Here is a 24529-nt window from a genome sequence, read left to right on the forward strand (position 1 = left end):
TGTGGCTTATGTATCAACTTATGTATCATATCGGCAGCTTCTCAATGATACCCAGCCCTAGTGGTTTCCAGTAATGTTGTTTCCTCATCAAAAACACACCCGGAGTTGTGTTTTGTTTCATTCACATATTTTAACACTGGTTCAGTCTTGTTTTAGTCCTGGTTCAGTCCTGGGCACATGTTGTAGCCTATGATTTATGTTCTGTAGGTGATTATGAACAGCATTAATGTTAATAACATGATTCTGCATCATTTTGAGTAAAAAAAACATCAAATATTACAGATTTTTACTGGGCTGGAGCATTTATGTTTGTACTGAACGTGACTTTTTAAAAAAAGTAAACAAACATCTATATGACACCTGTGTGTATTTCGGCACGTCAAGTCGAGTATATTCATCACATCGATGTCACAAATTGTGTACCCCGACTTAAAAAAAAACAAAAACACTACACCACTGGTCATATAGTAATACAGGAAGTGCTCCACTGTGTTTTTAAACTCCATACACCTTCACTAGAATCATATGGATAATTTTAGCCCAGGAATTGCCAGTCACTACTGAACAGCAGGTAAAAGGTAGCTATTAATTTCAAAACTTTCACTTCATGACATCACAAGGTGGAACAGAGCATGTTATTTTCTTATTGTCGTAGGTGATGTGAAGACCGCTGAGGCTCAGTTGGTGCAGGTTTTCGGACAGGAGCCCCGAGATGCTGTGGCTCAGGGCAGACTGGGGGTGGTGGAGGCCTGGGAGCAGAGCTACTGCAGCGCTGCCCTCAGACTCTGCAAACTCACAGACAAACACATGGGGGCACTAGAGTCTCTGCTGCAACTAATGCCCACCAACCAGAGGAGACGGACCGCACAGGTAAAGAACAATTATTAGTCAGTTGTACAATCTACTGGAATATTCAAACAAAATGGAGCAACAAGAGATTAAGTAATTCACAAAGTTAAATAAAGGACAGGTTGGTATGCATGTAGAGTGACCAGACGTCCCTGTTTACCCGGGACACTCCCAGTTTTGAGCCCTGTGTCCCCTGTCCCGGCAGATTCACACAAAACTACTAATTTGTCGCAGTTTTATACAAGAAATGTCCCAGGTGTCCCTATTTTGACCAACTTGATCCCTGCCAATAGTAAAGAGAGGCATACATTGTCATTTGTTTAGATAAAATACAGAAAAGCTGCTTAAAAAATGAACAAAACAGAAAGAAAATGTGACTATACTAACACACGTTCGTCATGAATGGGCTGAGTGCAGAAGAATTTTCCTTAATTACGCACTCATTTCACAATTTTATTATTACCAACCACAAACCAGGGGTGTCCCAGTTTTTTATTTTGAAAATCTGGTCACCCTACATGCATGGTGAGTTTTTTTTTGTTATGCTTCATATGTATGACGTATATTTATTTATTTCGGTCACAGGTATATTTTGACGTTAACTCACAGTCAAATTTAACATACACAGACCGAAAAGGTGCAGACTGAAGCTTAAGCTTATTATGCCTACCCTTTATTCCTTTGTCAGAGCGTCATCTTGACACCAGTTCATCTTCATAAATACAGCAAGAGGAAACAAATCAGAAATAGTACAACAAAGTACTACAGCACAAACTAAGTATCATATTTCATGTATCTGTCCAGAGTTTAACATTTAAACTTCTTTATAATGTGAAAGAGACTGGTGCACAACTTTAGGTTTTCTGTACAGTTGTTCCAGAGCTCCACCCCTTGTTCTGATTTTCTTTTTGATAAACATGGCTGTGCCTCTGAGCTCATATTGGATATTTCTGATTTTGAACATGTTCTGTAAAGATTTTGACAGGAGATTATTGTTTACTTTGAACATGATTCGTTATAAGATGATAATGTGATTGCTCTTATTGCCTTTTTCTGAAAGGTAAAGACTGGATTTGTATTAGTCTTATATGTATTGCCCCAAATCTCAATACAGTAGGTTATGTAGGGCATTACCAGCGAGTTGTATATAATAAAAAGACAGTTTTTATCTAGGATATATCTACATTTGTATGTAATTGCGATCACTTTCGATAATTTATATCACGTACATGTTATCAAAATCGGGGTTTGAGTTGCCAAATTAAAGAACAGGACAAAGTCACTCTGGGCCCCTGAAATAATCTGTGAATCACCTTTTAACACCATTTAGTTAAAGATGCACTATGTAACTTTTCTGACTGGGGGTTTGTCACCTGCTTGTCTCCATGAAGATATAATACGAATTCTATACCTGGAATTGGAGATCTGCATGGGACAGTATTTTCAGTCCTGCTCCCGTTCGTGCCCTCAAAGAATTGTAATTTTCATTCTCTCTCCCGCCCGCAAAACCCGCAAGATGGGGATGTTCGCTTTCTTAAGCTCTATCAAACATGGAGAAGGGAAAGGAGTTGTCTAAAATGCGCATGAGATTACACCACATGTGAAAGTTTAGGCTGTTTTTATTAATGGTAAATAAAATATCCAGCACAAATGATGTACGATAAGCAAACATGAATCATTTTTATATTTTACTTTACACTCATATTTAGTTTGCACATTGCGCAGTCCCGCTCCCGCCCGCGCTCGTAGTGAGCTTTTAAAATGTGTCCAGCGTCGCACTGTTTAGCGTCGGGTCCCGCGGGTCTCTACCTGGAATATTCCACAGTATGGCATTAAATATCTATGTTAATCCGTGTATCATTCGTTCATTCTTTTTTTCAATATAAACCCAAAAGTAAGAAAACTAAAAAACAACAATTTTCTTCATTATTTGTCACCAAAACCAAAATGAAAATATGGATAACGATTAGTTTTTTTCAGTTTTTGATTTTGTGTTTAAATATTAATGGAAAAAACAGATAATGGACGTTTCCCGTTTCCATGACTTAAACTGCGATGTTGGACTAAAACAGGACTAAAACAGGACTAAACCAGGTCTAAACCAGGGCTAAACTCTCAATCTCAGTCCTAGTCTCAGTCCCGGTCTCAGTCCTGGTCCTGGTCCTGGTCCAGTCCCGTTCTCAGTCCTAAACCAGGACTAAACCAGAACTGAACCAGGACTAAACCAGGACTAAACCAGGACTGAACCAGGAGTGTCGGGACTGGCCCGGACATGTGCCCACGTACACTGTTGGGTGATCAGGAAACTTGGACCAGACCGGGACTCAGACCGAGACCAGACTGAAACTGAGACCAAGACTGATACCTGTTTTTTTCCTGGTTCAGTTCTGGCTTAGAGCTGGTTTAGACCTGTTCAGTCCTGTTTTAGTCCTGTTTTAGTCCTATTTTTGTCCTGGTTCAGTCAGTATGCAGCACAAAAGTCCAGCATCGCAGTTTAAATCACGGAAACAGGAAACGAATCGTTATCCGTTTTTTAAATTTTGGTTTTGGAGACAAAGAAGAAAATAGTTGTTTTTTCATTTTCTTATTTTTGATTTTGAAAAACGAATGAACGGATGATACACGGACTTATCTTGCATATACTTTAATTACAAATGTTTCATCCTGATATGTAACTTGGCTTGGTCGAATGAAAATAAATGCCATACTTTGGAACATTTCATGCAAAGAATCCCCATATACATCCCTATATAAACAAGCAGATACATAAGACCTCTACCAGAAAAGTTCCGCAGTGCAGCTTTAACAGTGTTTTCTCCCTTTTAGGCGGGAGCAGCAGAAGCCAGCAGAGTGTCCTCCAGCGGGCAGTGGGACCAGGCCCTGTCCCTCCTCACCGTCTCCGTCCAGGCCGTCGGTAACCACAAGCTCCAGTACCTCCGCCAGCGCGCCGCCTGCCTGGCACAGCTGGGACTGCACGAGCGCGCCATCTCCGACCTGGACCGCGTCATCCTCCGCCACAACAGCGCCCCCTGTGGCGAAGACGAGCTCAAAATCCAGTCTGAGGATTTGTGTAGACGGGGAAGGAGTTTATTGCTAAGTTCAAAAGACGGTCCTGCTTTGGAGGACTTCACCAAGGCCTTGAGACTTCACCGGGAGCAGGCTGTGGGGTGTATAGAGTCCGGTCTGGGCAGGAGCAGAGCGGCAGAGTGCTTCCTGAAGGGGGCGCTGCAGCATTACGGGGAGCAGCAGTTGGACAAGGCCTGGACGCTGGTAGAATGTGGGTTAGCGGTGGACAGTGAGAACGCAGAGCTAAAGAGACTAAGGACAAGGGTGAAAAGAGAAGTGACCAGTCCGTGTAATGTGAATTAGGATTTCATTGTTTTAGTTTTTCCCGTACGCATAAAGAATGTGCAAGAGGCTAACTAAGGAGCGAGCTATGGACATTTGAGATGCTACAGGCTTTTTACTCCACATGTGGCAGCAAATGTGGTCCAGAGGAAATACTCCGAGACCTTCCAAAGGAGATATTTTGAGGCAATGAACCATTTACCGTATTTTTTGGACAATAAGGTGCACTGGATTATAAGGCACAATATCAATAATGTTGAATTCTCTCTTCTATTTTCATACATAAGTTGCACCAGGTTATAAGGCGCATTAAGAGAAACAAACGGACGACACTTGAGACTGATCCCTTAGCCCAGGCGTCCACGATCCATCGGCAGATCGTGGCGTAATTCGCCCGGCGTTGCCTCCCTGTCTTGGTGAATGTGTATTATGAATGTGAATGTGAGTGGATCATTTAAGTTTTGTTTTTTTGTTTTTTTTTTACAAGGATGACTCAAATATACACTGAGTAATAATGTGTTTAATGCAACTTTGCGCACATTTGCTTACATTTTACACAAATGAAGAATGAATGAAGATTAAAAACCACATGGCTCATTTGCATAAATTATAAACCCTGAAAAAACAGCTCACTCCTTGTGCAGCTTCTGTCAGACTAAGGACCGTAAACTGGACTTTACTCTGTGGTTTCCATCCGGCGGTGCAGTTTCGTAGTTTACCAAAGTCACACTAAAACATTTTGACAGATTTTTGAGCTCCGTGTACCACATAAAATCGGTTCGAGGTCAGTAAGCACAACCAGAATTAATACATAAAGCACACTGCCGATTTTTGAGAAAGGGTTTTAAGTGCTTTAACTTCTTGGGTTCTTTTTAAAGACAATACAGTAAAGTGCATTTACCTTGTTGACATGTTTCGGCTGCTGGATCAGAAAACAACAAGTTCAAACGCTGGATCAGGGAGGCCATCGAAATCATGAAACGAGGCACGGAGAGCATTAACCGTGATGACAGAGCGTTCCTCCTTTCACACACCTGGGACTCCCTCCTCCAGACAACATCGGGCGACGGGAGGTGTGGTCAGTCTGAGCGACCTGCAGGTCCATCAGGTCTGACCACACCTACAGGAAGTAACAACAGCTGATATACGACACGTCAAAACCAACACCGGTGACAGTTCTGAAGATGCAGAAGCCGAAACATGTCAACAAGGTAAAAACATTTTACTGTACTGTCTTTAAAAAGAACCCAAGAAGTTAAAGTATATAAGAAGTCAAAATGAACATCTCTGGGTTTTAAGTCTTAAGCCTTATAGTCCAAAAAATACGGTAATCACCACAAAACAACAGAGCGAAGTAACAACGTGGCCTTTCCTGTTGTGTTCACCTGGATCTGCTGACACTACCTGACCAGTCCTCCTGTTAAACTGCACAGTGAAGCACTTCCTGAATTACTACATGAATTACAAGGTGTTTTCAGTTTGGGGAAGAACACAACCTAACTAAATATGCGAGATTTGTGTGTTTTAAACATGTGTGAATGAGACAAAACACAACTCCAGGTATGTTTTGGAGGAGGAAGCAACATTATAACATAGATCAGAAAATAGAGTAATATTTAAGGCTTTGCGTGAGACAAGTAGAATTTACCAAACACAGAGAAATTTTAACTTTCAGAAGACGCAAATAGGTTTAGTTAACACCCAAAGGACCTGTACTCAGTGTTGGGAAGGTGACTTTTAAAATGTATTCCTTTACAGATTACAGATTACATACACCAAAATATAGTTTGTAACGTAATCCATTAAATTACTTAAAGTGAGTAACGTAATCTGAATACTCTGCTTGATTTACTGTAGAGAAGCAAAGACTAGGATATTGTAACATAAGATGTTTTGTCTGCTAAAAGAAAATAAAAAGGCAGAGTATTGACTTAACCGTATTAAAAATATTATTGATAAAAGAGGAGGAGTCATGGTCCATGCAGCATGGTTTAGTCATGTTAAATCCTATTTTAGACCTGGTTTAGTCCTTGTTTAGTCCTAGTTTAGACCTGGTTTAGACCTAGTTTAGACCTGGTTTTAGTCCTGGTTTATACCTGGTTTTAGTCCTGGTTTAGACCTGGTTTTAGTTCTGCTTTAGTTCTGCTTTAGTCCTGCTTTAGTCCTAGTTTAATCCTGGTTTAGACCAGGTTTATACCTGGTTTTAGACCTGGTTTAGACCAGGTTTAGACCTGGTTTAGTGTCCAGCAATGAGTGGAATTACCAGACAAAAAAAAAAAAGGGAATAGCCCAAAATGTGAAAACAGGAAAATACCGCCCTGTAATCCATTTATTTCAACAAAGTAACTGTAATCTAATTACCACTCATTGAAACAGTAACTGTAACAGTTACTCATAATTTGTACTCTGATTACGTAACTCCGGTACATGTAATCTGTTACTCCCCAACATTGCCTGTACGTGTATATGAATCGTGATAAAAATTGTGATAATACTTTTTTAAAAAGTGATATGAACTTATTTTGCATATTACCCACCGTTTGTGTTCAAGTGCCTGTGACTGGTTAGACTCCTAATTTTACCAAAACACATTTAACGTAATTTTATTTAAGATTTTAGCAAAAATTCACATCCGTTTCCCCAATTTGTAAATTTTTTTAGGTTTAAACACTTGGGACTTTCATACCTAGCAACCATTTTGTACAATGAACCACTACATCTCTTGATTATTATCCCACCAACTTAAATTTAAAAAAACTGTCTCTCATACAGACTTTAACTGGCAATTTTAAACAACTATGTATTATTTTATTTACTTACATAATTATGAATCCTACATTAGACATGCAACCAAAATGGAGTACACACTTTTGAGTAATCGTTTATTTATTTAAGCTTTATTTAATAGCCCACAGCACCAATTTACAACTCTTTTAAAAGCCTTTTATTTCTTCACTCTTAAATGGAGAGAAAGTGCCTAGTGCAGGATTTGTCTTTACCACTGAAGGGCACCTTTTACTTTATACTGATTAATTATAATAAATAAAACATTAACAAACTATTTATAAATCAGAATAATGTCCACATGTAATGATACAGCAGAATTATAAGTATATCTTTAGGAAATATACTGTGTGATTTAGTATCCTAGGCTAACACAGTGATGTACTGAGGCTCCATGTTTCCAAAATAAGACTTTTCCCATTCGCTCATGAGGTCGAAATGGAGCGGGCGGTTACAGAAGTTGCACGACGCCAGGTTTGGGTTGTTCAGAACCAGACCAGCCTCCTGCCACACCTCCACAAGTTTATCTGCACAAAGAAAAGAGAACTTTGTTGTAAAATAAAGCTGTTATATTTTAATGATGAGACAAATTGTTGGATTTACTAAATACTAAATAAATTGTATAAATGTTGTTAAAAAAAAAAGTCCTATACAGCCTATAAATACTGCAGTACTATTACTACAACTAGTACTTCGTTGTCAAATCAGCACTGAATTTATTGAGTTCATCAATTCTGCTACAACTTACTACGACAACTACAACTACTTTTAGCTTCTATCGGTACTTAATATCTTCAGTCACTTAAATATATAAAAAGGTCTGCCATAATAATTATATATTATACATTATATATGTACTTTTAAATTTTACAATATTGATTTATTGATACACAAGTGTAGTACAAATGACAAAAACTGTACCGTCCTTCACAGGTGATACAGCAAAAAAGTAATCTCTTATAATATTAAATAATGGTTTGTGTTTAAAAATGCCTTTCAAAATAAATTTTCTGAATATTAATTAACTAATCAGTGCTATTTAATAATAAAACGCTGCTCCAAACTTCATGTTTTAGTGACAGAGGATTAAAAAGTCCCAAGATGATCATTGACAATTAGAAATGACTGAGTCTCGATCTTAATTATAATTTTATTAACGGTCCAGCCCTATTGTTTCATATGATTACAGTTAATCCAAACAAAGGGTTTTTCCTCGTGAATAATTAAAGCTGTGTTAAAGTTGCATTGTGTAACTTTTCTTTTTCTTTTTGGAGGGTCTGCCCCCTGCTTTTCCCTGTGGAGGTGTTATTACTTTGTCTAGAATGTTTCACAGTGTGGTATTGAACTTTTCTATCTTCACAGAGACTAAACCAGACCAGGTTTTACAGGTCAGATCTATGTCGAGGCGACCCGGGGAAATGCCTGTTTTTCTAGGTATTTTTGAGCAATAAAATCACCTGTAGGTAGAGCTGTTTAATGTCATACTGCGGAACATTCCAGTCAGAGCAATGACATAGCGGTGCAGCAAACAAGCAGGTGACGGTCCCCCAACCAGAAAGTTACGGAACAAATACAAATGCGACAACACAACAAAAAGCCACAACACACCAAAAAAAGCCACAACAGAAATGACAGTGGGACTCTATTTTAATGCAAAAGCTGCAACAAATACAAATGCCACAACACAAACGCAAAAGCTGCAACACATTAAAAAGCCACAACACAACAAAAAGCCACAACGGAAGTGACCGCGGGACTCTATTTTTCGACGGACCGATCAAGAGGCAAGTGAAGAAGAAGAACTACAAAGTGAAAAGTAAAGGAACGGAGAAGTTGGAAACGTAAGTAAAAGTAATTTATTGTTTTATAATTATTCATTTCACGTTGTAGTTCTTCTTCTTCACTTGCCGCATGATCGGTCTGTCGGAAAATAGAGTCCCGCGTTCACTTCCGTTGTGGCTTTTTGATGTGTTGTGGCTTTTTGATGTGTTGCAGCATTTGCATTTGTGTTGTGGCGTTTGTATTTGTTGCGGCATTTGCATTAAAATAGAGTCCCGCGATCATTTCCGTTGTGGCTTTTTTTGGTGTGTTGTCGCATTTGTATTTGTTGCGGCATTTGCGTTTGTTGTGACCCCTCTCGGCTTCCGTAGAAAGTTACGTGGTGCAGCTTTAAGTTTTATAAAGTCTTCGATAACTCACCAACAAAGTACTCCATCATGTCCGGCTGGTGGTGTGGGGACGGGGCCAGCCTCAGCAGCTCCTCTCCTCGGGGGACAGTGGGGTAGTTTATGGCCTGGACATAGATGTTGTATTTCTCCAGGAGAGTGTCACACACTTTGGTGTTCAGCTCGGCATTTCCAACCTACAATATTTATTGACAATTATTCAACAACAGAACAATTATTCATAGCAAAGAGTGCAATAATATGTAAATACACTGTTAGCTATACAATATGTTTGAATTACTTTTAAGTTATGTTAATCTCTCCCACTGTGCAGCAATGATTATTAGTGTTTTCGTTATTTGGTGGGGACATTCACACCAGCACACTCACCCACAATCTGTTTCCATACTTCTTGAGGCCAATATACTTACAAATATTTATTTTAATTTTCTGGAGCCTGAACCGTAGTCAGTACTTGCCTAACCTTAACCTAAACAATAACCATAACTTTGGTGACAGTGGCTCGTGGTTAGAGCAGTGGTCCCTCAACCTGAATGTCGGAAGATTGATTCCAGCTCAGACCAAATTCTATTATTGTGTCCTTAGACCAGGGGTGGGAAAACTACGGCACAGGGGCCATATGCTGTCCTTTAATCTTTTTAATACAGCCCGCTGAACTTGAATAATAATAATAGTAATTTTCTGTGTTTTAAAAGTCATTTCAATAAATAGCAAATATCGTGGGACTTGAAACACAGATATTTTGTTGTAATGCTTTGTAACGATTTTCAACTATGGGATATTTCAATAACATGGGTTATTATTTTCTTTTATGAGGTGAATTACAAAAAAACTCCATCCATCTGCTCTCGGTCTGGCCCTTCCGTCAAATTTTAGAACCCTTTGTAGCCCACAAGTCAAAAAGTTTGCCCAACCCTGCCTTAGACACTTAACACCCCGAGTGTGAAGTGAATCAATAATGATGACAGTGAGACAGTGTAGTTATTTGAGAGGCTTCGACAAGCCTGTAAAGCACATTAATAGTGAAAGACAATCTTATTATTTTTAACTTGTACTTATTTTAAACTCTTCTTATTTTAAACTATTAGATTAACTATTAACTTATTGATCTAAGAGTAAAAAGATTCATATTGCTGGGACATCGTTCACATACACATCCATCCAGATATATATGCACAACAGTACAATGCTGCTGTTGGAACAGAGACTGAACCATCAACCTCTGAATTTGTTTTGTTGTTCTTGAATTGTCCTACTATCTCTTGTTATCCTCACTCCTTCCTCTCTTCTCCCTCCTCCACACCTCCACACAGACCCCAGACCCCGGCCCCTCTTACCCTGATGGGGATGATGTGGCTGGGGCAGTTGACCACAGGCAGCCCGCGGTCCATCAGCAGCTGTCTCATGTGTTTGACGTTTCTCTGGTGAGCTCTGCGTAAAGCCTGACCCTCCGCGCTCTTCAGGACCCGCACGGACTCCAGCGCCCCCGCCAGGACCATGGGGGGAAGTGCAGTAGTGAAGATAAAGCCCGCAGCGTAGGATCGAACTGTGTCCACCAGGGCGGCGCTGCTGGCAATGTAACCTCCCACACAACCAAAGGCCTTACCTGGGAAGGAAACAACGTAATTATTGCTTTAAATGTCCAAAATGACTAGTACATGGTAAAATAAGTACTAAACATACTCTATCCATTCCTTTATATAATACGAAACAACAAAAATCTAAATTATTGTACAGCCGCAGTCAAGAAAAATCAGATAAATACTGAATCCAACTATAACCTTGGAAGTGTATACATTTCTTTATACAAATTTTAAACAATTAACACAGGTAGAAGCAAATGTAGTCATTAGGACTAACCAGTCAAATGTAAAAAATAATCGTAATTGTTTTGTTTTGTTTTTTTGTGTACTTTTTTAAAATAACATTAATTGCACACCTAGCACACCAAAAGATGTATCTTAAAAAAAAGTGGAAAAAAAAAAAAAATAGTAGTAGAGTGTGTATCTACTACCAGAGGTGGGAACTTGCAAGTCGTGATTTGAGTCACTATTTTTAGGACTTGAGACTTGACTTGATAAAATGGACTAAGACTTTGGACTCGACTTGGACTTGGACTTGAAGGTCAGTGACTTGGGACTTGACTCGGACATTAGGCCTTTGAATTGAGAAGACTTGAGAAGCACTTTTAAATCAGAATTCTTTCTATTCTGACTGTAATGATTCACACAAAGATCTTGTTAAGACATTTAAAAAGGAAAAATTAACCCTTTTCTACAACTCATATATTCATATTTAAATATACTATGACTTTTAAAGTACAATTTAGTTTAAAATTCATATAAATTGCAAAAATCTAAGATATATTTGGTACTTTGGTTTAAAGACTTGAAATGACTTGAAGCTCAAAGCAGATGACTTGGACTTGACTTGGACTTAGGGATCAGTGACTCGAGACTCGACTTGGACTTGCCTGTCTTTGACTTGGGACTTGACTTGGTCTTGAGATCAAAGACTTGAGACTTACTTGAGACTTGCAAAACAAAGACTTGGTCCCAGCTCTGTCTACTACTACTACTACTATTACTACGTACTTCGATCTACTACCACAGACTTACTACCATTATTTACAACAAATGATTATGCCAACACTGGTCTTTGTTGCATAGGTTTACTTCATTTACTTTATATTTGGTGATGTAACATTACACTGGACACATAAACCGGACTGACATATGTATCTGGATGAGAGTTTTATCTACAGCTCCACACTCACTTAGAGCTGATAAGGCTGTGACCTGAGCTGACCTCTTTTGGCAAAGTCAGGAAAATACAAATATTTCGCTCCCTTATTTGCGATTTTACACTTTTGCCCCATAAAAGTAACCATTTATTTATAAAGAAGGCTGACAGAGCAGTATGGCTGATGCGAGCTGAAGTGGAACCCTCAGTCTGTTTTCTATAATGCGCAAAATCTGCTCAACTTCTTGCATTCTTCTATTTACTTTGTGGATCTGAATTCATCAAGTTTTCCACATGTCCTTTGTTACCCAACTAACAACATGGATTCAGAGTTGGACCAGTCTGTGAACAACAAAACCCTGACTGACACTCTACAGCAATTTAAAAATGAGATGCTGCCCCACTTTGACTCCAAACTTGCAAGAGTCGGTCAAGACAGTTATTTGAATTTATGTAGCCTACTGTCTGCCCTACTGTATCTGTCTTTTGCTTTTGTAACTATGAGAACCCAGACATCTCTAGTGACTTATCCTCCAAATAAATAAACAAACTAAATAAAAATAATGTAATCGAATAAGCATATTCAGCTAAATTACGTTGCCGTTTCCTGTCTGACTAAACTCACCCAGAGTTCCAGACACGATGTCGATCTTGTGCATGATGTTGTCCCTCTCTCCGACTCCAGCTCCGTGGGCTCCGTACAAACCCACGGCGTGAACCTCGTCCACAAACGTCAGAGCTCCAAATTTGTGCGCCACGTCACACATCTCCTCCAGGGGGCAGATCGCACCTACAGACAACACACACACCTGGATTAGTGCATTGCAATAATACCCATTGCATAACTTATTTCCCACATGCATCACTTTATTTATGTGTGATGGTTTTGCCTTTAATGTTCCATAGTATAGCATTAAACATGTTTATCTTGCATTTATTACCTGGTCCCCGAAGGGTTGACCAGGTTTTGTATTCACCCTGTGTCTGTGTGTGTCTGTCCACCCGCGATAATTCCGCCATTTATGGACCGATTATCACCAAATTTGGTACGTGGGTCAAGCCCCCTGTGCTCGATGCCGCAAAAAAAAGTTTAGTGATGATCAGAGGTCATTTGAGGTCACATGGGTCAATTGAAAGGTCATGCCATTATAAAGGATTGGCAATTTTGGCAATTTCTGAACCATCTGCAGGCTAAAATATTCACACAATCATCACACACGTTGGCACACACATAACCAGGGTACACTGGATGTTACAGGTTTAAACCGGTCAAGGTCACTTGAAGGTCAAGGTAACCAGCGTTTTTGGTCATAACTTCGCGAAGGATCGAGCTAGAGCAACGGTAGTGGTCTCAAAATCTCAGAAAAAATATTATCTATTTATAATTCTATGCATTTGTATAGTAAAATATGAATAGTTTTTGAGGTAATCACTAATTATAACAGTTCCTTTCTTTTTCAGTGTAGCCGCTAAAATTCTAATTGGAACGAAAATTATTTCCATTTCTTCTTTTTCTGGTGATACACAACACACTGATACAGTCACACAACTAACATATACAGAACTTTCGAAAATTACATTTTCGTTACACACTAGTAAACACAGATGTTCTCATGTGTGACCAATATCACACAAATGTTCATGGGCCTGTACAGATACACACATTACATTGTGGATATAACGATCATGTAATTTGGGCTGGGCTCCTCATGAACTGCTTCTGTGGTGATGAACTGACCCCACCGATGCCTCATGGGGGACCAAGTTGCTATCTCTAATTGCGCGTGTTCAAGATAGATATTCAAGCGGGCTCTCCTCTTCACAGGTCTACCTAGTAACTTGACTTGGTGGTTCCACTTGCTTACAGTTACATAGGCCACCTTCAAAGATCCTATATTATATAAATAAAAGTGAAAAAATGCATAGCACACTCAGATGGTCAATGTCTAAAAGCTTTTTTAAAATTTTTAAATAACATTTCGGCAAAAAAAGCCTTGATCAGATATATTTTCGTGCTTTTTACAGTGTTAAATAAAAAAAGGACATCAGCTATTTGAGTGTGCTATGCATTTTTTCACTTTTATTTTGCTGTTCCTTGCAATTGCACCTTTACAAGAACTTTGGTGTGCGTTTTCTGTTTCATTTGACTTATATTATATTAAGTCATGTTATAAAGTTGTTACCTCATCAAAAACGTACTGGATTTGTGTTTTGTTTCATTCGCATGTGAGCTCAAAATGCTCTGTTCCACCTTGTGTTGTCATGTAGAGGTAGTTTTCAAATTGACAGCTACAGTTTACCTTTAGTTCAGTAGAGATTGGCAATTCCAGAACTGAAATTATCCAAATGATTCTAGTGAAGGTGTACGGAGTTTTTGAAGAGGAAACAACATTATAAACAGCATAATATGGAGCATTTAAACACACTCGCATCTAAATAAATACTTGAAATCTGAATAAAAAGTATACACACCGTCCATGGAGTGCACAGTCTCAAAGGCCACGATCTTGGGCGTGGTCGGGTCAGACTTCTGCAGCAGCTCCTCCAGGTGTTTGCTGTCATTGTGTCTGAAAATAAACCTCTTGGCTCCACTGTTCCGGATGCCCTGGATCATGGAGGCATGGTTCCCCGCGTCAGAGTAGATCTCGCAGCCTCGAGGGGACAGCAAATGCATCGTGAGGACAGTGAATGCACCGTGAGCACACTGAATGAACTATGAGGGCAACTGAAGGTAAGTCAAGTAAGTATAGGCCGTTATTTATGGACACTCCTGCTCACTCACTGCACCAGACTATATCATTTTTGTTCTCCTTTTTCTTCCTCTTGTATATTTCTGAGATATTTGTATTACTTATTTATAGGGATGTACTGTAACAATAACCAAAATATCGTGATATCGTATCATCAAAGTTCTTCAGGAATTACATAGACCATAATCCTTTACTCCATTTCAGTGTAAACTACAAGAAGAAATAACAGTTCTAAGCACTTTTAAGTCTTAGTTCTTTGGATTAAGTCTTGTCAAGGCCTTTTTATTGCAATAAATATTGCACTGTGAGATGCATATTGTGAAAATATCATGCTGGGAGATTTAGATATTGTTATATTCCTAATCGTGAGCCTCCCCACCACATTGTGAGCTTTCCCAAAATATCGCAATAAATATCATACTGTGAGGTTCATACCGTGAAGATATCGTACCGTGAGACTTGGATATTGTTACACCGCTACTTATTTCAATTTTATTTTTACTTGTACATGTACATTTATATAATTATGCCTTATTTGACACCTGTCTCTTGCTATGTTTGCTACTTACTTGCACTTTATTGTTACCATTTGTACTTTTTTCTCTTTGTTATTATCATATATTGTGATGTGTGAGCTACTGTGTCCAAGTAATTTCCCTTGTGGATCAATATATTCTAAGTCTAAGAGCTGTCAGGAAAATGGAGTTGATTTATGGACATTCAGCTTTCTTATACCTGGTTTTATTCTGCTACTGTTTTGTTCTAATTTCTTTTAAATATAGTTTTGTGGTGTAAAATTACCTGGCAACATCTTGGCCAAAGTGAAGAGAGTGGAGTCATTGGCCACGAAGCAGGAGCTGAACACGAGAGCGCCGCTCTTCTGGTGAAGCTGTGCCAGTTCTTTCTCCAGCGCCACGTGGTAGTTAGAGGTTCCTGAGATGTTCCTGGTGCCACCGGCTCCTGCACCGTGTCTGTCCAGAGCAGAACTGAAGGGAAGAGAGGATTTTAAAACTTTTAAAAAGATTTACAGACTGAATAATAAAGATACACAACTAACTCTCTAACTTTCTCCATAGGTCTGTATAACACCTGTGCAGTGTTGTAGTCAAGACCGCACTAAACGAGACCAAGACCTGTCCAAGACCACAGGGTACGGAGACCAAGACAAAAAGGCCTGAAGGTCAAGGCCGAGACAAGACCAAGGCTTTTAAAGGCCAAGACCGAGACAAGACTGAGGCCATGCGCCATCGATACCAAATCAAGACCATCTTTGTCATTTTTGACATTTATTTGTATTATACAGTTATTTTGGCACATATATATATCAGTGTTTTTATAAATCTATCTCCATTTAGTCGCTCATCGAGTGTCAGTCCTCGAGACCTAGACAAAACCGAGTCCAAACGCCTTCAAGTCCGAGACATGATCGATTCCAAACGCCTTCAAAACAGAGACAAGACCGAGTCCAAACACCGTCAAGTCCGAGACAAAACAGAGTCCAAACACCTTCGAGTCCAAGTGCCTTTGCCTTCAAGACCGAGACAAGACCGAGTTCAAATGCCTTCAAGACCAAGAGAAGACCCAGTCCAAACACCTTCAAGACAGAGACAAGACCGAGTCCAAACACCTTCAAGACAGAGACAAGACCGAGTCCAAACACCTTCAAGACAGAGACAAGACCGAGTCCAAATGCCTTAAAGATCGAGACAAGACCAAATCCAAGTGCCTTCAAGACCGAGAAAAAAACAAGTCCAAACTCCTTCAAAACTGAGACAAGACCAGGTCCAAACACCATCAAGTCCGAGACAAGACCGAGTCCAAACACCTTCGAGTCCAAGTGCCTTCAAGATCGAGACAAGGCCGAGTCCAAATGCCTTCAAGGCCAAGAGAAGACCCAGTCCAAATGCCTTCAAGACAGAGAAAAGACCGAGTCCAAACGTCTTCAAGACCGAGACAAGACCAAGTCCAAACACCTTCAAGTCTGAGACAAGACCGAATCCAAATGCCTTCAAATCTGAGACAAGGCCGAGTCCAAACACCTTCAAGACAGAGACAAGACTGAGTCCAAATGCCTTCAAAACAGAGACAAAACTGAGTCCAAACACCGTCAAGTCCAAGACAAGACCGAGTCCAAACACCTTCGAGTCCAAGTGCCTTCAAGATCGAGATAAGGCTGAGTCCAAATGCCTTCAAGGCCAAGAGAAGACCCAGTCCAAATGCCTTCAAGACAGAGAAAAGACCGAGTTCAAACGTCTTCAAGACCGAGACAAGACCAAATCCAAATGCCTTCAAATCTGAGACAAGACCGAGTCCAAACACAATATTATAACAGATGAGATAACAGCGTAAAATGGGCCCTTTAAAATCAGACTTCAGTTCTACCTGATGGCCTTGATGACCCGTGGATGGCGACTCATGCCCAGGTAGTCGTTGCTGCACCAGACGGAAACCTCTGCCCCCTCGCGCCCGGCCACAGAGAAGTCCTGGGCGAAGGGGAAAGAGTGGGCACTACGATTCACGGTCTTAAACACTCTGTACGTGTGGTCCTGCTTCTTCTCGTTGATTTTCTCCACAAAGAATCGATCGTAGTCGTAACACGGACCAACTGGAAAACAAAGAAATATAATATAATATAAATATAATAAGATATATCTGTTTAATGCCATACTGTGGAACATCCCAGGCAAAGCAATAACAAGGAGGTGGTGAATCCTCTCCCCGGTAAAGTTACACAGTGCACCTTTAAAAAAGTTCCATCTTGACATATACTCTCACTTATCCCACTTTAAAAATTACTCAATAGTTGTTGTAGCTGTAGTAGCAGTAGTAGTAGTAGTAGTGGTAGTTGTTGTTGCAGTAGTTGTATTAGTAGTAGTAGTACTAGTCGTACTAGTAGTTGTAGTCGTAATAGTAGTTGTAGTAGTTGTAGTAATAGTTGTAGTAGTAATATTAGGAGCAGTAGTAGTAGTAGTAGTTCTAGTAGTAGTAGTTGTTGTTGTAACAGTAGTAGTAGTTGTTGTAGTAGTTGTAGTAATAGTTGTTGTTGTAGTAATAGCTGTAGCAGTAGTTGTTATAATAGTAGTAGTAGTTGTTGTAGTAGTTGTAGTAGTAGTTGTAATAGCACTAGTAGTAGTAGTAGTAGTAGTAGTAGTAGTAGTAGTAGTAATTGTTGTTGTAATAGTAGTAGTAGTTGTTGTAGTAGTTGTAGTAGTAGTTGTAATAGCACTAGTAGTAGTAGTAGTAGTAATTGTTGTAATAGTAGTAGTAGTTGTTGTAGTAGTTGTAGTAATAGTTGTAGTAGTAGTTGTAGTAATAGTTGTAGTAGTAGTTGTTGTAATAGTAGTAGTAGTTATAGTAGTAATTGTAATAGCACTAGTAGTAGTAGTAGTAGTAGTAGTAGTAGTAGTAGGAGCAGTAATAGTAGTAGTAGTAGCAGTAGTAGTAGTATTAGGAGTAGTAGTAGTAGTAGTAGTAGTAGTAGTAGTAGTAGTAGTAGTAGTAGTAGTAGTAGTAGTAGCTTCCAACAGAATGAATACTCCAGTTTTTAAGGTGACTTTGGTTTTGAAGTAGACAGATTGTTTATATGTTCTCTGTGTCTCTTTGTAGGTAATAAATTAAATCTCTGTATATAATTACGGATGCACCAATTCAGTACTGGTATCGTCAGATTTATTCTATTGGATATCGGTTTCAAGTATCGGTTCATTCGATATCCTGGGTGCACAAATATATTGATGTAACAAAGCTGTTGTGTAGTTAGTTACAGGTCTGGATCAGTTTTGTTTTGTTTTAAAGGAAATTATTGCTGTTTTTAGCCTAGTATCGGTTGATATCGGATACTGGCAGATACTTAAAGCTCAGATACTTAAAAATCGGTGTTGGAAGTGACAAAGCAGAACCACTGCACCGATACACGTAACCAAATCTTACCCATATTGTCTTTCAGAAGCTGCGTGATGGGATTGTTCTGAGCTGCAGAAGGTAAAACTGTTTCCTTAAGACTTTTCAGGAGAGACTTCATCCTCCCTGTGGAATAATAAAAAAAAGTTATAATAATTACATTGTTATTTGTATTGTCTTGCTCTAAATACTCTGAAATTCTGTGTGTAATGTAATGGCGCGTTTATTTGGGGCCTTATCTTTGCGATACAAGGATGTTAACTGTCATTGGGTGTTGTCCCGTTTTATAAGCACAGTTAATTTATAAGTAAGAAGCAGCGAGGACCTCAACTGTGCCTAACAAAGTATCGGGCAAAGTTAAAATAAAACTCAAGCCTTTTTTAATTACTTTGATCACATAAATACCTCACATTTTGTCACTCTACTGTCACTATTGCCACAAACTAATCAGACTTTTTGATTAATCTCACCCAGAAGTGGAATATAACAAAGTAAATAGTTAAGTACTGAAGTATTAAGTATCTGTATTTGTACTTTACTTACTTACTATACTTACTACATATACATATTTTAAGGGATACTTTTTACTTTCTCCTCCACTACATTTTTAAACAGGACTGAAAAGTAAAAGTATTTTTATTACTGTCTGAGACCTGCTGAAAAAGCTGAAGGTTTATTTTAAATATGTTCATAATGTAAATAAAGTAAAATATACGAATAAAAACATACAGGAAAAAAACTACCAGCATAATTAATTCTATTCAACAAAATTCAGTGTAAATCTTTAGCAAAATTAATACATTTGAAACTTTGTTAGAGCTCAAAATTTGCACAAAATACTTTTACTTGAGTATTGTTTTGCTCTGAGATCTAAGCATGTGGATTGTGCAACTGTTTTTTTTTTTTCTTTCTTTCTTGTTTTTTTGTTTAGTTTTTTTGGTTTGTGGGTTTTAAAGTTTCCTGGTTTTATAGTTTTTTGTGTTTTTTTTTTTGTTGGTTTTTTTTTTGGTTTGTGGGTTTTAAAGTTTACTTGGTTTTATAGGGTTTTTTTTTTTTTTTTTTTTGGTTTGTGGGATTTAAAGTTTACTTTTTTTATATTATTTTTTTGTTTTTTTTATTTGTGGGTTTTAAAGTTTACTTGGTTTTATAGTTTGTTTTTTATTATTATTTTATTTATTTGCAAACTAGATACAGTACATTATATAGGAATTGCGCAACTTTTTTGGTGGTGGGTTCGCTACCTGCTCGTCTCCATGGAGATGTTATTGCTTTGCCCGGAATGTTCCATGGTATGATATTAAACATTTCCATCATTACAGGTGTTTCTGTTGCTCAAAAATACAATAATTCTCTCGTGGATAGGGGCGACTCTCCACAGATCTGACCTGTAATGTAGCGTAGTGCTGTCACCTGCTTGTTCCCCTCGTGATAGACAAGTTTAATCAATACTGTGGAACATTCTAGACAAAGGAATAACATCTCTATGGAAACAAGGAGGAAATTAACCTTTAAGTAACAAAATTGAGTACTTTTTCCACGACTGATCTCACCTTCCTGCACATCCTCCTGCACCTCGGGACTGGCTCGGACCAAACCGATCTGAGAGCTCACAAACGGACACCCTTTAGACACAGAGACCGCCACGTCAGTCGCAGTTTGAGCCACGGTCCTCTTTTGGTTCAGACCCAGGACTCCGCGCTGGGTTGGTTTAGACTCTGCGGGCTGCTTCTCAAGCGTGGCCAGCGAGCTCACGCTGATCTGGCGCGTGATGATGGGGCACTGGTCGGCCATGGACATGAGGGCAGCTCCGGTTCTTCTCAGAGCCGGCTGAGGGACCGACTTCAGGAAGGGGCAGTGATGGAGGAAGGCAGCCATTTTGGATCAAGAGCTGTTCTGACACTTAAAAACAAAAAACAAAGATCATACAATATGTAACCACTGTAAAGGAGTTTTATCTATCTATTTATTTTATTTTATTCAAGGGAGGGGTGTCCAAACTTTTTTCATCAAGGGCCACATATCATTTAACACGTTAGAATGAGCCATCAGTCTTTATTAAAATCCTTAAAACCACACACTAAATATTAAATATTCAATAAAACTTCATTAGAGTTCATTTTTAATTAATGCAAGGTAATTTGGGCCAATTCACCTGGAAGCCTGAGGGCCAAGAAAAATTTGTCTGAGGGCCGCATTTAGCCCACGGGCCATAGTTTGGACATGCCTGTTTTAAGGGAATGAATATGCAGCACTTTCCTAACAAAATAAACGTAAGACATAACAAAATGTAAGACTAACACACATAGAAAAATACAAAAACAAAAAAACAACAACAACAAACAACAAAAGAACAACAAATAAATAAATAAAAAGAAGTACAGTGTAGAGCAGGGGGGTCATCAAAGTAAGGCCCGCGAGCCAACTTCGGCCCGCCACTGCCCCCTTTTATTATTTTCTGGCAAATATTAACACGTCTGCATCCTGTATTTTGTTGTTTTTATTTACATTTGCCACAGAATTTGCCACAGAATTTGCCGCAGAATTTTCGTCACCTGACAAGCTCGAGATCAAACAGTGAGAGTCAAAGCACACGCAGAGTGTTGAGTTTTCAAAGAACAGTGGACGACTGATTATTTTTTTGTTCAGTGTTGAACTGTGCAGTTTGTCTGACATGTAAAGAGAGTGTGGTGGTTTTCAAACAATATAATCTGTATATATAAAGGGTTGTTTAATTCTGTTATACGGCCGACCCGACCCTCATCACAGTCAGGAGCGATAATGTGGCCCCCCAGAGAAAAAGGTTTGGTGACTCCTGGTGTAGAGTGCAGAGTTTCTCAATGCAGTGTTTACATGTGTATTTACATTTTAGGGTGTTTACATTTAGATCAAATTTGCATTTACTATTTTCTGTTCCTTTATGTCTTTTGTTTTTTGTTTATTAGTGTTTTTTGTATTATTTTATTGTATTAAAAGCAATAGTATTGCAACCATAGATTGTTTATATGAATGGACATGCTGTAGCTGACACACGAGCCACTGCATACCAAATAGGAAGCGATCATGGGGGCGCTTCTGGATCCATCGACTCTGGCTCCAATTGACCTTACACGGAAAACTGTCACCCCTCTCTCAGTACCTGCTGCTGTGAGCCTCATCAGTCTTAAAATGTTCGTATTAACCCGCTCTAAATGATCCTGGTGTTTTTATTTTGCTGTTTTGTCTGTAAATAAACTCATTACTAGAGACAATCTAGAGACATCACACTCCCTTAGTCCACTTGCTGCTGGTAATAAATGTCTTTGTGTTATTGCTCCATGTTTGGTCAAAAGTAAAACAAAACTTGAACGTGAATGGATGTAATTAACAACTCGTAAAAGGCAACATTTTTTTATGTACTTTAATCTCCTCCACAAATAATAAAATTTTCAGTTTTATCATGCATAAAAAAATCATCTAACCCTGAAGTTTAGATCTATACAATCATGTTTTGAAATGTGCTTCTTGTATTTACATTTTCTCAGCTCCTCTTTACATGTTGAAAATGTGAAAAATGCATTAAAACAAGGGTGTAAAACATAAATTCACAGAGGGCCAAAATTAAAAACTGGGATTAAGTCGTGGGCCAAACTAAATTTTTTTTTTTTTTTATTTCAACAACATCTGCCTGTTTTCTCGTTAAAATAAATGTTTAATAATAGTTTTGCTTAAACACTGAATCCAGAACAAGCAGAATATAAAGTAATAACAAAAATTTTAATAAATAAATAAAAAAATATAGCCTGAATCTGTAGCCGGCCGGCCAGCTCTAATATATATTTGGTATGATCTCACGGGCCAAATATAATTGTATCGCGGGCCAAATTTGGCTCCTGGGCCTGAGTTTGACATGTCTGCCTTAAATAATAATTACAAAAACACGTTAAATACATAATTTGAATAGGACTGATATTTAAAAACAGCAGGGAGGCAAACTACTGTCCATAATAAACAATGTATATTGGACGTTGTAATAAGGTAGCTATTACAAAAGCAAAATATAGTAAAATAATATAATAAAGTGAAGTAAAGTAAAGCAAAATATTCTTCAACTTGCTCATAAATGAGTCAGATACAATACTATAAACTAAACCGTAAAAACATTCAGAAGTCATAAGTTCAGCGTAATTTAAAATGTTGAAATATTAGGAGATAATTATTCATAGTGACCGCCTCATAAAAGTGATAAGTTCCTCCTCTTGGGTGCGGCTCCTGACGAAACATTATCAATATGAGCAGACCTCAAAGGTGCTGATATGACGTAAAACCGAGTGAGGCTCCGAATACGTCACATTTGCAAAACCATGCAATAATTTTACATTCATACTAGTCAAAATCTCACAATTCAAGCGGTAATTAGAGCTACTGAATGAATGTAACTAAAATCTACTTAATTAAATATTGTACGGGTTTAGTTGGAGGTGAATACGTCACTTTACCATCTGGTGTTTTAGTGATAATGGATTTCTGGGGATTTGCGGGTTTCTGTTTTGAGATGTTATCGAGGAAGATAGGTGGCTTTTAAACCACATTTCTGGGTCAAAATATGCATTATCTATACATTTTCGGAGCAAGATAGTATTTTTGTGTTTACATTCAGAGAAAGAGGGGAAAAGGAAACAGGGTCGGGCTACGTTTTAAAATCAGAAGTTAAAAAAAATGATAGAAAATACATCAAAATACATGAAAAAAGATGTAAAGAACAGTTTTATACGGCAAAATATAATTAAAGATGTCTAAATTGTGTAAAGGAACTTATAAAAGAGGATGCAAAAAAACATAATAAAAATATATATTAATAACATTAACAAAACTAATGGTGTATTATATTTTCTTCGTAATTCAGGATAACTAGTTTTGAGCTGCTTTCTCACTTGAATTCTTACAAAAATATTATAATTTGTGGTTGGGGGCCCAGGTTTTTCGCATATTTTAGTTGTCATGGCCTGTTTATAGATAAATTTTAAAAAGATGAAGTGATAATCTCAACAAAAAATCTCAAACAAAGCTCTTCAATTTAGAATTAGAAAAAAATTATAAGAATGACCAACATTTACAAACAGTCAGCAGGGGCTTGTATTACCATAATACAATACAAGATAAACACAGAAATAGTTAAAACAGCCTCACCTGTTGACCTGCACTGAGGACGAACGCCTGGACAGCTGATGGTTTGAAGGAGGAGGAAAGAGAGAGGCCAGTTAATCAGATGAGCAGATGATGTAACAGCTCCCTCCCTCTGCTTCGTGGGGCCTCCCTGAAACTTTTACAAGACACACACACGCAAGTTACATTCACATTTACTTGAGATTTCCCCTCCTAACTTCTCCCTGCGTTACTCATCTCTGCGTTGTGACAGTGAATCAGCTCTATTGTTATTTGGTAGTTTGCTGTCGTGACTTTGTGAATGAAGAAAGAGAGAGATACTTTATTGATCCCGAGGGAAATTCACTACTGTAATATATTTATTTTTAAGAATATCAAACTTAATTTGATAACACATGTTTGTTATTTAGTTTGGACAGTCAATATGACTCTCGCATGCTGTCTCAGTCTTGGTTTTACAGAATGGGATAAGATTATCTCAAGATTTGTATGGGCAGGCAAAAAAACAAGGGTGAAATATAAAACATTACAACACTCAAAGGACAGAGGAGGTCTAGCACTTCCGTGTCTTCAAGATTATTACAGAGCATCACAGTTACGCCCGTTAGTGGGCTGGTGCAAACCTAGTTATAATTGAAAATGGAAGGACATAGAGTGTGGAATAACAGGAGGCCTGCTGGTCGGTATGTTGATAGGGGACCCATCATTGCTGGATGATCTGTCAAATATTGCAAAGCAGTTACTCAAAAGTTCCATAAAGACAATCCAATAAAGTGAATGACAAAAAAGAAAAAAACTTATTTTGAGCAACACGGTGTCATCTCCCCT

The 24529-nt window shown here is 38.4% G+C and overlaps 1 protein-coding gene across 1 annotated transcript; it reads right to left on the bottom strand.

Moving 5' to 3' along the window:
* Window positions 1–7062: 7062 nt before the first annotated feature.
* alas2 (aminolevulinate, delta-, synthase 2) lies at window positions 7063–23883 on the bottom strand. Its single transcript, XM_055165683.1, has 10 exons — window positions 23726–23883; window positions 20110–20458; window positions 18590–18685; window positions 17042–17264; window positions 15461–15645; window positions 14382–14561; window positions 12535–12699; window positions 10505–10773; window positions 9181–9343; window positions 7063–7508 (listed from the first exon to the last, which is right to left on the bottom strand). The coding sequence occupies exons 2-10, from the start codon at window positions 20432–20434 to the stop codon at window positions 7345–7347; spliced, it is 1770 nt and encodes a 589-aa protein (XP_055021658.1). The 5' UTR covers window positions 20435–20458; window positions 23726–23883; the 3' UTR covers window positions 7063–7344.
* Between the last annotated feature and the right edge of the window lie 646 nt (window positions 23884–24529).

The sequence above is a fragment of the Boleophthalmus pectinirostris genome, unplaced genomic scaffold, assembly GCF_026225935.1.
Source record: "Boleophthalmus pectinirostris isolate CB_2022bp ecotype Guang Dong unplaced genomic scaffold, ASM2622593v1 HiC_scaffold_8, whole genome shotgun sequence".
Classification (NCBI taxonomy): Eukaryota; Metazoa; Chordata; class Actinopteri; order Gobiiformes; family Gobiidae; genus Boleophthalmus; species Boleophthalmus pectinirostris.